Source organism: Engystomops pustulosus, chromosome 11 (assembly GCF_040894005.1).
Source record: "Engystomops pustulosus chromosome 11, aEngPut4.maternal, whole genome shotgun sequence".
Classification (NCBI taxonomy): Eukaryota; Metazoa; Chordata; class Amphibia; order Anura; family Leptodactylidae; genus Engystomops; species Engystomops pustulosus.
In genome coordinates, this window is record NC_092421.1 from 24,560,258 (window position 1) to 24,574,616 (window position 14,359).

The 14,359-nt window shown below is 40.1% G+C and overlaps 1 protein-coding gene across 39 annotated transcripts in view; it reads right to left on the minus strand.

The window, feature by feature from the left end:
• The window catches only part of SORBS1 (sorbin and SH3 domain containing 1), a 247,761-nt gene that overhangs the window by 19,823 nt on the left and 213,579 nt on the right, over positions 1 to 14,359 (minus strand). For 31 of the 39 annotated variants that reach the window (XM_072130585.1, XM_072130583.1, XM_072130584.1 and 28 more), the window contains 5 exons: positions 9,398 to 9,567; positions 7,108 to 8,526; positions 5,636 to 5,721; positions 2,724 to 2,891; positions 768 to 814 (listed from right to left, as the gene is read on the minus strand). In XM_072130585.1, the coding sequence (XP_071986686.1) occupies positions 768 to 814; positions 2,724 to 2,891; positions 5,636 to 5,721; positions 7,108 to 8,526; positions 9,398 to 9,567 (1,890 nt within the window). The remainder of the gene's footprint in view (positions 1 to 767; positions 815 to 2,723; positions 2,892 to 5,635; positions 5,722 to 7,107; positions 8,527 to 9,397; positions 9,568 to 14,359) is intronic. The other 8 variants (XM_072130606.1, XM_072130611.1, XM_072130605.1 and 5 more) reach the window with 3 other exon arrangements.

A 14,359-nucleotide genomic window follows, 5' to 3' on the forward strand; every position in this document is an offset into this window, starting at 1 on the left:
TTATATCAAATTTAGGTTTTTATACTCCATAAAAAAAGAAATTACTCTGGATCATCTGTTATTATAACTATAACTTATTGTGTATTTATTGCGTATTATTTTTGTTCTTACTCCTAGAAATATGAATATATTTACTACTAGATGTTATTCTCATCATAGGAGTCTACCACTGGCTGAACCAATTAGGCAACATTGGGGCTAAAACATAGGCTTACGCTTCATGGACCATGAACTGGCTAGATTTCATGGACCAAACACAGTACAGGCAGTCCCCGGGTTACGTACAAGATGGGGTCTGTAGGTTTGTTCTTAAGTTGAATTTGTATGTAAGTTGGATCTGTATATTTTACAATTGTATCAGTTATAGCTGTTTATTGTAACCTAAGGCTAAACTACAGTAAATTGCCAACATCCAGTGGTCCGTTTGTAACTAGGGGTCGTCTCTTAAGTCTGGTGTTCTGGGGACAGGACTCCAAGCATCTTAGTGATTCAAATATACCGTTCCTTTAGCTTTTTATAATTTTTTTTTTGATCATTGTGATTTTCTCATAAAATACTTTACCTACCCTTGTACCAATCTACAAAAACAAATTTTGAAAACTCACAGAAAAACTTTTCAGATTATCATCAGAGGTTATACAACGCAGTCTGCCCTTATATTCAACTTGTCCTAACGTCAACCAAAAAGCCAGATCTTCTGCTGGCCTCCTAGGCTTTGCACATAAGATGAGAAGACTACACTTTCCCTTCTCCTCTTTCATACTTACTTCGTAGACTGTGCTTTGAAGTCAAACTTTGCTTTTGCTTGTGTCATCTATAAATAGGATAAAATGGAATGGACATAGTACATGTTAGAACAGCATACCAAACTATGAAAACCCAGGGATGATGCCACTTCTAGATATTAAGAGTTGATTTAGTGTGAGCTCTTAGTAGAGACAGAAATGTTCAGAGAAAATTAGCTCTTCTGGAGACACAGCTCATAGAATATTGATGTTTCATTAACATTTTGTGACACACGGAGTAAATTGGATATTTTAGTTTGAGGTGCTGTTATGTTAATAATTTCAGGAGATAATTAATAGAAGAACAACGCTTTCATCAGTAGAATTTACATAATAATGTAGAATTTATCCCCTTAATACGTTTCCCTTCTCCTACAATCCGGGGAATTTATGGCTGGATTGGGGATAGAGAAGTTGTATCAAAGCAGATACAAAGTAATGGCGTCATTAATGCCCATGATCTCTGACACTGCATAAATAAAATGAATAATGTATGGGAGAAATAAAATATTTAGAATTTATATAGAAGATGTATGGCCGCCATAAGCAATTCATTTGGGATACTGATAAAGAGAAGTTATCGTGGGTTTAGACTTTGTAGACATCATGGGAACTGACTATACAATGAAAGTTAAACTTCTATTAGCAAATTCGGATGCTTAATGTTCTTCATGGAGAAGCATATGTCTCAGCGGTAATTTCCTCTTAGTAGAAAAAGTATTATAGGCAATATGTTTTCTTATTTTGTGTTTAGTTTCAACATTTTCAGGTTCTTTTCATATTGTATTGTATATATTTTAGGGCTGGTATTTCAAACCCTTGATGGAAACCCTTACAAGGCATGAAAAAGTCACCCGTCGCAACAAAGAATTAGCAACTTTTTGCCCCATGCATGGTAGGGAACAAGCTAGGGCCATGCACTGGCCAGCTTCATTTTGTATAACCTGGTGAAATCCTACCTGGTGTAGATTTCAATTCCGTGTACAAGTGCTGCAGTGGGATTACTAAGAGGTCCAGGTGCGTCTATAATTAAGACAATGCTCCAGTCTTATTACATTGAACCCATTGGGGCTCATTTACTAAGGGTCCGCGGAGCACATTTTCGTCGATTTCCGTTTTGCGCCGAATTGCCCCGGGATATTGGCGCATCGGCGCCGTCTTGCACACAAGAGAAATCAGGGGGCGAGGCCGTCGGACAACCCGACTGATTTGGACAAGGCGCAAGATTTAACATTTAGAATTGTGTCACAAGGCACACACTTACAAGCACCGGGAAGATGAAGGTGAACTCCCGCGGACCTCGGCGCGGAAATCGACGGATGCAGGAACTCGGGCGCACAATCTTAGTGAATCGAAGACCCGAATCGTCATCGGACAACACATCGTGGGATCGCAACAGAACCGGGTAAGTAAATCTGCCCCAGTATGTCCAATGAGCAACATTTGTTAAAGTTTCATTAACATTCATGTGAATCAACACTTTCTGCTCTTTGTGTGGGTACAAAAGTTACAATCTGGTTAAAAAAAAAAAAATTACATGAAAATGTTATAAAAATGTTTGCACAAAATATTAAAACATATTGCAATGAGTAATCGATGACTTTGAACAATAGTTAGATTTTTAGACAACACAGATTGGTCAGTTTGTTAGTAGGTCACAATATATTAAAAAATAATTAGAAATCACATAAGAAAAAAAAAAGATTTTGTGCCATAAGGATATAAAAGTAAATGATCTATGGAATTCATGCAGTGGACACCCAAGCCAACATGCTGCTATGTAAGAAGAGTCCTCTATCACCCGAAGCTGGTGCAAAGCAAATACATAAAAGAAAGCTGATGGATGGCAATGGCTAGGCTACTAATGACTGGCTCTATGGTAGGGATGTGAATGGAAGATAATGGCCAAGCAGCAGTTTAATGTTTTACAGAACAGACCTCAGACCGAGATCTCCTTTTTGCTGAATCGTCTACATTTAGGAGGTCTCCAAATCGTTCATTAGTGATAAACTGGTGATGAGATGGGACAATCCCAGTGTGCCTCCTAGCAGCAATATCAGCTTCTTCTTGCTCACGCTTAAGTCTTCTCTGATCCTCTAAAAGTTTCTAAGATAAAAATGCCATTATTGGGCTTGTGAATAACTAGCTGTCAGCATAGTTATGGGCAACAGGACGAGCAGCAAGGGTTCAAACAAAGAGTAAAGACGTTATTAACCAATTCTTTCGCGACACTGTCTCTGACCCATAGCAGTGGTAGATGGAGCATCATGCAGGGGAGTTCCCATTGCCTTGGAAAACATATCCAAAGTTGCACCTGTAGACTTCTCAAGAAAGTGGCAACTAGACCACTTCCAAATCTGCTGATGCAAAACTCGGCAACCGGACCACCCTGTCTAACACCGCAGCTTCTACTTTTGAGAAATGACCAAAGACACTTGAAAATATCACTGTACCCAAAAAAAAAAATTTACAGCTGTTACTGTATGATTACCTTCAACTAAGGCCTCACCGCATAACCCGTTGTATATGTAGACCACAACAACGGGCCATTGGCTGCTCACACTGCTAATGCCAATAAAAAAAGACTGGCACTTTTATGGTGTGGCAAGGCATGATGCAAGCCTGGCCAAGTCTTACCAGGATCAAAGGGATTTTCTAGCTTTAGGCCACTGATCACCTAGGTCAGTGATGGATAACCTCTTAGGAGGCAGATTGCCCAAACTACAGCCAAAATCCCACTTATTTATCACAAAGGTCTGACACAGCATTTTAATTAGCAACTTATTGCTCCCTCCTCTGCCACCGCTTTCAATCGTATCTTGAGGACACCAAGGGTCCTCTTGAACAGGAACATTTTCAGGCCAGGAGCTCCAATGATAACCCAGACCTCTCCACACCTCCTTGCTTCTCGTGTAGTTCCAGGGAGCCCAGGAAGCTTTGCTTTAAACCCACATCGTGGACTACCCAGGACTGTAGGAGGTGCCATTGAGTCACTCAACCTGGTGGCAAACTTTGTGCTTGGATGACAGCCTGGGTGCCCGCAGAGATGGCTGCCAAGGTAAGACACTCGGGGGGCCCCCACCAACAAGCAGTGGTACCAAAGTCAATAAAGAGACAGTACTTCCTTCCAGCTTAGTCGTGTTGTGTCAAATGCTGGAGGCATCCCAAGGGGACCACCACCATTAATATGGTCAAACTGCAAAACCCCTTTAAAAAGGAAAAAACGCTGCTAAATTGCAATACATATAGAAGATGGAGGCTTCACAGTGAGCCAGTCATCATACATTCTCATTTATTTCTTTGGTCATTAGACAATTTGTAGAAAAAATGTAGAGAATCGCTGCAACAAATGCATTTTTTACATTTTTGTTTTGTTAATACCTACCCTACTCAAATGTACTATCTTACAATGTGGATAAATATTTTACAATTTATGTTCACATTCGACAGAGGATGAGACAGGTGTACAGAGAAATAAGAGATTTTGGCCTCCAACGACGAATGAACAATAAGATCATAGAACCAGGTTTGAGATTTTACAAACTGTAACCTGTCACCAGAGACCTCATTTCCACTAAAGACAGGTTTCAGAAGCCCATTTCAGACATTGCAAATATGTCTTTCTGTCTTTTTTGTGCATTTGCATTGCAATATAATTGTGTGTTTCAACTTACCTTGAACCCTCACAGAATCCTGTTTTGAGTAACAGTTTTATTTTGGTTTGGATGCATTTAAAAACTTGTCTGCTACTCACTCCTCAGTTCTCAGCCCCCACCTGTGTGCTCCAGCTGTACACAAGCAGAAAGGTGGGGACTGAGAGCTGAGCAGAGTCTGCAACACAGACAAGTCACTTGTTATTTTTTAAATGCATCCAAACCAAACCAAACCTGGAACTCAGAACAGGATTCTGTCAGGGTGCAAGTTAAATTAAAACACACAATTAGTTTGCAATGCAAATGCATAGTGTGTATAGTATGTATATATTGTATCTATACAAGTGCATAAATGTTTCTGATTGTAACTCACTTGTGTGAGTATACAAATATGTATATTTTAAGGGTGAAGGGGGAGGGCAGAAGGTTGCTATTCGGCCTGGTCTCTCCCATTTACGCCCCTTGTTAGCACTGTCTAAATGTAACTGGTAGAAAAACTTGCATCGCCTGTGGATTTTTCTGCTGATTCATGGTAAGACTGGTCATGTGTATTCTGGCCATTCTGGAGACAATGTACTTGATGCAATGTGTCAGGTTTCCATAGTATCTTGTATAGTCATGTAATACAACCAATATATTATACATACTGTGAATGCATCAGAATATGGGTCCAGTATGCTGCATAATCCAGACCCGATTTTATAACAACAGTATTGACCCGATAAAAGCAGCAATTCATCTAACCTCTGAAGAACACTGGGGTTAATAATTAAGAGCTACATACTGAGACGGACCTTCACCCATGAAATCCTCATACATCTGTTCCTGCTCTCAATACACATGCACACAAGAGTCAGTTCAGGAACTCTAAAGGTCCTGCAACCACAGATTAACAGCATGCAGAAGGGCACATCCTACATTCCCCCAAAAATCTTGATTCTTGTACAATACATAGGAAATGTAGGGGCTATTATATTCATACAGTCCAAGGCCCAAGGCAGTCCTAATCCACCCCTGCACATGAGGTATAGAAAATAGTATCTTCACTGTTCTATCAGCTTTACAAATAATAAAAAATAAATAGTATCACTTCAGTTTGAGATCGAATCTAAACATACATGTAAATATCATGCTACAAAAGTATCATACCAGCCTCATGCACTTGTATGTAGCAATAGTTCAGAATGGGAAGAGTACCTCTTTGCTGTCATAGCGCCGTCGCACATATTCTTCCGGGTGATCCATGTATTCGAGGGGGGTAAAATGTCTTGGAGATTCTGAATCTACTTGGAAAAAACAATGCATTTTTAATTAGGGCAATGAAATGTTAATGCTGGTAGCACACAGATGCCGAGAAAGCACACAGGACAGTGTAAAACCATTCCTAAATAACTATTTCACTGCAACCAAACTCTTCATAATGCTTGTTTGTGATCCCGCTATCATTGATTCAAACAGCATGAGAAGGGTTAAGAACCGATGGAAAGAAAAATTGACACAACACTTATGATGCAGTCTCAAACAGGACAAAACTGAATCCAGCAATGAGATGTCAAAATGGATAAAACTAGTTTTGGGAAATTATTTCTGCAGTTCACTTTGTTGGTTTTAACAAAATCTAGTCTCCTTTATTTTTGGGTAGACAAACATATATTAAGAGCTTAAAAGGGGGTTTCCAGTTTTACTGAAAAGGTTATACTGGGAGGTGTTGGTGGACATCAACAGGGACTGAGTTCTACTTATCGGCAGTGGTCATGTGACCCCCGTTCCTCTCATCTGGCTGCAGGGACAGGGAGGAGGAGGGAGGTTCCTTATCCAATCAGTTCCTGCTATCCAGGAATTTTCCAGGAGGACAAAAAAGGGCAGTCTGGTATAATACAGGAGCTAAAGTCATTGTCCCAAGATCACGTCTTGCTTCTGATTGCCGTGCCGAAGCCTCCACTACGGTAATCAAAAGAAGGGGGATCCCATGTTCCACATTCAAATGAAGCACATACTTTGTTGCTCCATTCACAGTATACAGAACCCATATAAATATATCCAAACTCAGCTCCTTTGATAACCATCAAACTTTAAAAAATGGAACAGCATGTGCATCTTCTATTCCATTCAAAGGGAGATAAAACCCAGTTTTCATAGTCTGTAAATGACAGTGTATCAGATATGTAAAGGAGAAAGACTAAGGAAATATTTGGTAGAAGCTAAAATGGAATATGTACAAAGCTACTTTCGATGAAAGGCTTGAGAATATTTAAATATTTCTTTACACTATTGAAATATAAAACTTTATCAAGAGACTCAAAGACATTTGGAAAGAGCGGACTTCTATTTCAGTGCAGTCCTAAGTGAGACGGCATTAAAAAGTATTCCCTAAAAATTTGGTGAGATTTATTGCTATACAAGGCTGTTTCAATCTCGAGGTCACTTTGTCAATAGCCAAAGAGTTGGCTTTGTAGTGATCTGAAATGTATCCATAGCTGAATAGACAAAAGTGTTTACGTTTCTTTTAGCATTGCACTCGAACAAATCCATGTACATGTCAGCTCAGAAGGAACACAGACGGGAAGCACAGATGTGGATTCAAGAGGAAATGAAGGTGGATGACAGGTAGAGATGGTCGGACACAAAGATGAAGTGTCACATATTGGAAAGATGCAGAAAAACTCCACCTCCAGTGACTGCTCCACCATCACTCGGCTGATTGTTGTTTGAATCCAAATCGTAACATAAAGGAAATGAGACAATATCTCCATTATTCAGAGAGTCAACACAATCATGTTCTAGATTAGCATTATCATGATCAAAATTGTTAACGTTCTGACAGTTCAGTCTTTCCACAATCTCGAATGAAGACTGTCGGGGAGGAAGACAAGGCTTCTCGTCAACTGATGGCTTAAGTAGGTGATCTACATGGCTTTTCTTGGATGGCTCAATAACGTTACAGTTTTTTTCTGAGGTATCTGAAGACTTTTTCGGACTGTCCTGTAGTGGCTTCTTTAATTTAAAAGGAAGTGGGCTTATTAGATAGATATTTCTTTGAATTATCTGATGCTCGGTAGATTTTGAGTTCTTGGCCATTTTCTTCTCATGCCTCCGAATGGTAGTAAACCTGGTGTAGGATGCCGGGCAGGAGCTCTTGCACGTGTTCATTTTATATTTTTGGGGTGGTTTATTAGTACTGTTGCAGCTGTCATTGGAAGTGTTGGAAAGGTGGTCAGTCTCATCTGTACACACGGAAAGAGTATCGACTAAAGCAACGTCACTGAGATCAGAGCTCATCTCTTCTACGTTACTACTAGGGGTGGAGGTCTTGTACAGAGGCAGCTGCATGTTTGCATCTTCAGTTTCCTTCAATGGACTCTCGAGAAGAGACTCCACAGAGCAAGCAGCCACCACTCCTGTTCTTGACTGTGAAGGGGTAGGGGATACACTTTGTCCATTGGATAAATCCAAGGAAGGCATTGACCGGGATCTTTGAATTAGTTGCTCGAAGGCCGTTACACGAGAAGATACTGTGTGCTTGGGGACATTTCCAGATGTTCCAAATTTAAGAAGGGCTCCATGCTTTCCTTCCTGCTCAAAATGGTTAGCAATATCTCTGACGTTGGAACAAGACAACGCATTTTGCAGTGAGGATCGGTTAATGTGGTGCATGTCGCGGTACATCATGTTGAATTCTGCGCCACCTGACTTGAGATTGGATGTGAATGAACATTTTGAAGTGTTCATGGTGTACTCTTGCAGGCTCATGGCACTGCCGGATTTTACCTTATAATCCTTGTAGGATTTCCCCAGCATATTATCTGGACTTCCTTGCCTTAAGCATGTTTGTTTGTTAACAAAAGATGAAGGTTCCAGCAAGTTCTCATAGCTCTGTGCTTTCTGCTGTGGCAGAGATGTGCTTTGCTTGTGCCGGGAAGGGTCCTGAGCAGGAGCTATAGGTTTGAATCTAGATGGTAGGATTTCACCTATACATGCTTTTGCAGCTGACAATGATGACTTCTGCTTATACAAGCTGCCTAAAGAATTACTACCACTACATGTTCGCTTGTTTAATGAGGAATGAGAAAATACATGAGCATTCCCACCTGCGGGGTCCAGATGCAAGCATGAAGAATAGAAATAAGGCACTAGGTTAAGGTTGCAATAATTATAGTATGCATGAATATGAAATCAACACTGAAAAACAACTGATCAAAACTACATGTTGAGATTTGTCTCAAAACTGCAAAATACTTCCCTACATTTTTAATTCAGAGATGTACAAGTCAGGTCTTCTAAATGACAGGGCCGATGCCAGTTCCCACTATAATTTGGGTAAATATGTTTTTCATTTATCAGAAGAAGTTGGACTACAAAGAGGGGACATCTTTGAATTTGTTACCTGCTGACCTACATACATTTAAAGCTAGCTTCAAATCCATAGCATTCCTCAAATTAGGGTTTGGGTAGACATTTAACATCTATCTTGCCATATTAAAGAAGTGTATAGAAAGGGGTGTGTGCGAAGGAGGAGTTAATGGGAGAAACACCAAATCTAATTGTCGTCCTAAAAACAATATTGACATGGCCCACAAGTTTTGATTATTGGGTTTTAGGACACCACTAATTGTTGGAACAAGGGAACAGAACCACTAATTTGTGTTTGCTCAAGGATAGCCTTAGAGCATTATTATTTGGTGACTTGTTGATGCATCACTTTAAGAGGGGCACAGATTCAAATATTAGACATACATAAAATCACCACACCGGCATACAGTAGATATTTTTAGTACAGTGTATTTGTTTTTCAAGGTGAGATATCATCAGCATTGCGACTTTGATTTCTAAAGAAAACTTAGTCATATTGACCTATGAAATCATCTCTATTATGAGTCCTGTTCATATGTAAGTAACTGTGCTGTGTTACACCCAAAAGTAAACCTGATAGGGTCACATAGATCTTTCTGCTTCACGTACCTTTATTGGAGGCAGAGCTGGAGGGGCGTCTGTTCAGGCCGCTCAGTCCCTGGAATGGAATATCTCCTCCTTCTAACACATTTTTGTAGATCTGCCTTTCATTCTCCGAGAGCGGAGGCTCTGGGGAGGTCTCTTTGGCCTGGCTGAAGTTGTAGCTAGGTGTGTATGAGCTGCATGAAGACACAAAAACATGAACGCACAGTGAGACAGGACTTGTTTCCCGGTGATTTCAACAGTGAAGAGATTTTTGGCAAATCCTATTATCCAGTTCATTAGTGTTTGTTTAATCGCTTTCATAATCTGGAAAGAATGCAAACGTGTGAAAGCAGTGGAGGTAAAGGTGCAGCGCCTCTGCAGGTCAAGTGCATTCACAGCACTGCTCAGATTTATGGGTCATGTTCTACTAAACTAGAAATTTTACTTGCTAACGCATAAATGGAATTTATTACAATTTTGCAAAACGTTAAGGAAATGAACTCAAAGAGCCACAAACGAGCTTGTGGAGTTGTGACATCAAAAGTGGGTTTCAAAACTGCCATGACATCACAACAGTGTTTGTGTCATATAAGCCGTTGTGACATCGCAACGGTGATTCATTGTCCAAGTAATGCCCCTGTGACATCACAAGTGTTTTTAGTTTAAAAAAATTGCGGTGACATCTCAACCTCTGTGGTCTATACAGGCGGTCCCCTACTTAAGGACACCCGACTTACAGACAACCCCTCGTTACAGACGGACCCCTCTGACCTCTGGTGAAGCTTTCTGAATGCTTTGCTATAGTCCCAGACTGCAATAATCATCTGTAATGTGTCTGTAATGAAGCTTTATTGATAATCCTTGGTCCCAGTACAGCAAAAAATGTTTAAACTCCAATTGTCACTGGGGACAAAAATTTTTTTGTCTGGATCTACAATTATAAAATATACAGTTTCGACTTACATACAAATTCAACTTAAGAACAAACCTCCGGACCCTATCTTGTATGTAACCCGGGGACTGCCTGTATATTGTTCTTTCATACTGCTGTATGTTAAACTAAAATTTGATATATTTTTTTTCATTTATACAGTATGCCATTTAGTGTAATCTTCCTGGGGGTTCAGCAGATACACATTTATTGTTGGATTGCTTTGACTCTCTACAGGGACTACAAACTCTAAAGTCAAACTTTCATCACATGATGGTCATTGACACCTTCACTCCTTTTACATCCCCACAGATAAATGGGACCATAGACATTTAGAAGGACACTTATGTCCCACCATTCACAAAAAGTATATTTAGAATATGGCCTAGTACTCACCTGTTTCAGAGGCTTCCACTATGCCCTTCTGTTATCATAGAGTATAATGGAAACCAAATACAGAAGGTGAAGACCTTCCATTCAGCTTCAATTACCCATAGGGTTTTATGTATCAAATAGCAACTTCCATTATAATTCCATTGGGCATTACCATTCTCATTAGGTCGCGTTTTTTACTACTGTCAGGATAATGCGAGAGCAAGAATATAGAAATACACTATTTCCATATTTACTGTCTACTTTGGCTAAACCGCCCTCAAATCATAAGTAGTCACAATTGGCTACACATTTATCCTGCAACTTCTAAGTAAGTCAATGGGGCACATTTAGTTACCCGTCTCGTTTACGAGGCTGATCTGGAACGTCCGACAAGGATTCAAAGCTGCCGCGATTCACTAAGATTGTGCGTCCAATTTCCTGCATGTGTCGCTTCCCCGCTGAGGTCCGCCGCAGTTCACCTTCTTCGTCCTAGTGCATATAAGTGCTGATCTTGCGACACAATTTTGAAAGTTAAATTCCGCGGTTTGTCCGAATCAGTCGGATTGTCCGATAGCCACGCCCCCCGATTTGTGTGGCATGAAAGCCGGCGCCGATGCACCACAATCCGATCGTGTGCATCCGATCGTGTGAAATATTTCGGAAACCCGACGGAAATGCGTCCGACGGTCCCTTAGTAAATGTGCCCCAATGTTTCATTTATAATTTATTATCTGTCTATTACACATACATATAGGTTACACATTTTACTCTACTCTTACTAAGCACTTTCATAGGGATAGTAGTTGCTAGAAATACAATTATGTCGAAAGACTGTAGTCAACTTTCTAGAGAATGTTTTTAAAAAACTGACTTTACATGGAATTTACATGGTTTGTCCTCTGCAGTCAGAAGTATATTTTCATATATGTAAGATTGCTCTGTCCCTTTCAGTGTGAGATAATTCATCCGTAGTGCGTATAAGCTGCTCAGAAGGTTGATATCTCTTGATTTACACTGAATAGAATTGAACAGCAGGCAGTGTATGAGAATACATGAAGACTACAGATGACAAATGAGCAAAATGTTGGGTAAGAAACAAGTCCAATTGGTTTATCTCACGATACAGACAATGCCATAAGATACAATACAATTTACCCAAATATATGATTGTCAATAGTTAATATTGACAATTATTATTATATCCAAATTAAAATAGATTAACTTTTTTTTTTTACATTATTCATATAGAACATTCTTAATATGGAGTTCTGGTCATCAATCTTAATGGGGGGGAATTCTGGAAGGCAAAATTAATGCAGCAGCTCTGTTTTACACCCTAAACACGGCAGATTGGTCTGGTACATGACCTCTCAACGCTTTGCATGATATAAAAATGGATCATTACTATAAGTTTATGAAAAGCCTCAGTGCCTTATGTGAAGCTAAAAGTCCCAGTAGTTGCGCATCAAAGTGGTTTTAACTCCAGTTCTTGTCATAGTTTACAAATCTTGCTCATTTTGTCTAAATGATTTAACGCTGCCAAACCCACACACATTCCAGAGCTGGCAGATACTTTAGGAATTAGTAACACGCTGAACATTGTAGCATTTACAACAAGCAAACACATTAGATAGAAGCACAACAGATATTACCTGACAGCAACCCCACCCAACAGCAAGCAGACACTGCCTTATACAGCATACACCAGCGCACACGTTACATAGGTCACTCATACACGGACAGCCACTTCTCTATTTATAGCTAGTTTTAATACATTCCTGTAGTGCAGTCAGCCGGGGAAATCACTAAAGGTTCTCCTTGGGGGGTATAAATGGTGTTGTTGCTACATTTGATGAAACAAATGGAATGTAGTTAAAGGAATTTTGTAGGGAAATGAAAATGTTACTTTTTACAACTAAAAAGGGCCCCAACATGATAAAATGTTAAATCTTAAGACACTAGGTAGTAAAGTACAGCTGGACAGCACCTGGACTGGAGAATCAGGGGATTGGGAATAGGTGGGACTAGTAACCAGCGCCATAGACTTGACCAGGGTAGCTTTCAACACATTGGTGCACCCTGGATACTAAGGCGGGCTTCACTTTTTGCAGAGAGAAAAACCATATATACTAGAAATACTATGCAAAGTTAATTTATATAGGATATACAGGTCCCCGGGTTACGTACAAGATAGGTTCGTTCTTAAAGGAAACCTACCATTTCAAATGGTAGGGGTAAGCTGTAAATACCGAGCACCAGCTTAGGGTGAGCTGGTGCCGGTGCTTACTTTCGTTAGTGTTATAAGTGCTATACAGACAGTCCCCGGGTTACATACAAGATAGGGTCTGGAGGTTTGTTCTTAAGTTGAATTTGTATGTAAGTCGAAACTGTATATTTTATAATGGAAGTTCTAGACAATTTTTTTTCTTTTGCCCCAGTGACAATTGGAGTTTCCAAATATTTGGTGTAACTGGACCAAGAATTATCAATAAAGCTTCATTACAGACACCTTACAGCTGATCATTGCAGTCTGGGACTATAGTAAAGCATCCAGAGAGATCACCAGAGGTCACAGTGGGTAGAGGGGTCCGTTTGTAACTATGGGTTGTCTGTAAGTCGGGTGTCCTTAGATAGGGGACCGCCTGTATAGTGTAAGTGCTTGGTACTTACAGCTTACACCTACCATTTGAAATGGTAGGTTTCCTTTAAGTTGAATTTGTATGCAAGTTGGAACTGTATATTTTATAATTGTAGATCCAGGCAAAAAACATTTTTGCCACACTGACAATTGTGATTTCAAAATTCTTTGCTAGAATTGGACCAAGGATTATCAATAAAGCTTCATTACAGACACCTTACAGCTGATCCCTGCAGCCTGGGACTATAGTAACATCCAGAGAGCATAGTGGGCAGAGGTGTCCGTCTTTAACTAAGGGTTGTCTGTAAGTTGTGTGTCCTTACGTAGGGGACCGCCTGTATGTAGGAATGCTATGCAGAGCTCATATATATGTAGGAATACTATGTCGAGCTCATACATAACATATACAGTATGTAGGAATACTTTGCAGAGCTCATATAAATTGAATATATGTAGGAATACTATGCAGTGTCCATATAGTTCTGTAGTTTTTATTGAAACGCAGCCACATCTACACATGGTCTGTGTCTGGTACTACAATTCAGGTCCATTTACATAAATTGGGATAAGATGCAGACATTGCCCGCAGACAGGATAATGTGTCTGGAAACATTGCAGCCATTTTTTCTAGTTCTGGAAAATCACTTTAATTGACTTTCTATGCATCTAAAATTAGTTTGAGAGACCCACTTTGCTCTGTATGTTAACTTAACCCAACAATTTCTAATAAATTAACCACTTATCACATTTGTATGGGGATAACCAAGGGTGTAACTTGAGGGGGTGCAGAGGGTGCGGTGGCACCCGGGCCCAAGAGGCTTAGGGGCCCATAAGGTCTCACTTTCCCATATGAGAAAACTATTACTATAAACCGTACATTATAGTCGGGGGCCTGGCACAGACTTTGCACTGGGGCCCATCGGCTTCTAGTTACGCCACTGGGGATAACCCATCCCAGGGAAAAGAAGAATCTGCCATGCTGTCCCCAATAATCTGGTTTCCCATTACTAGGACGCTACAGCTATTGACTTCTACATCTGTA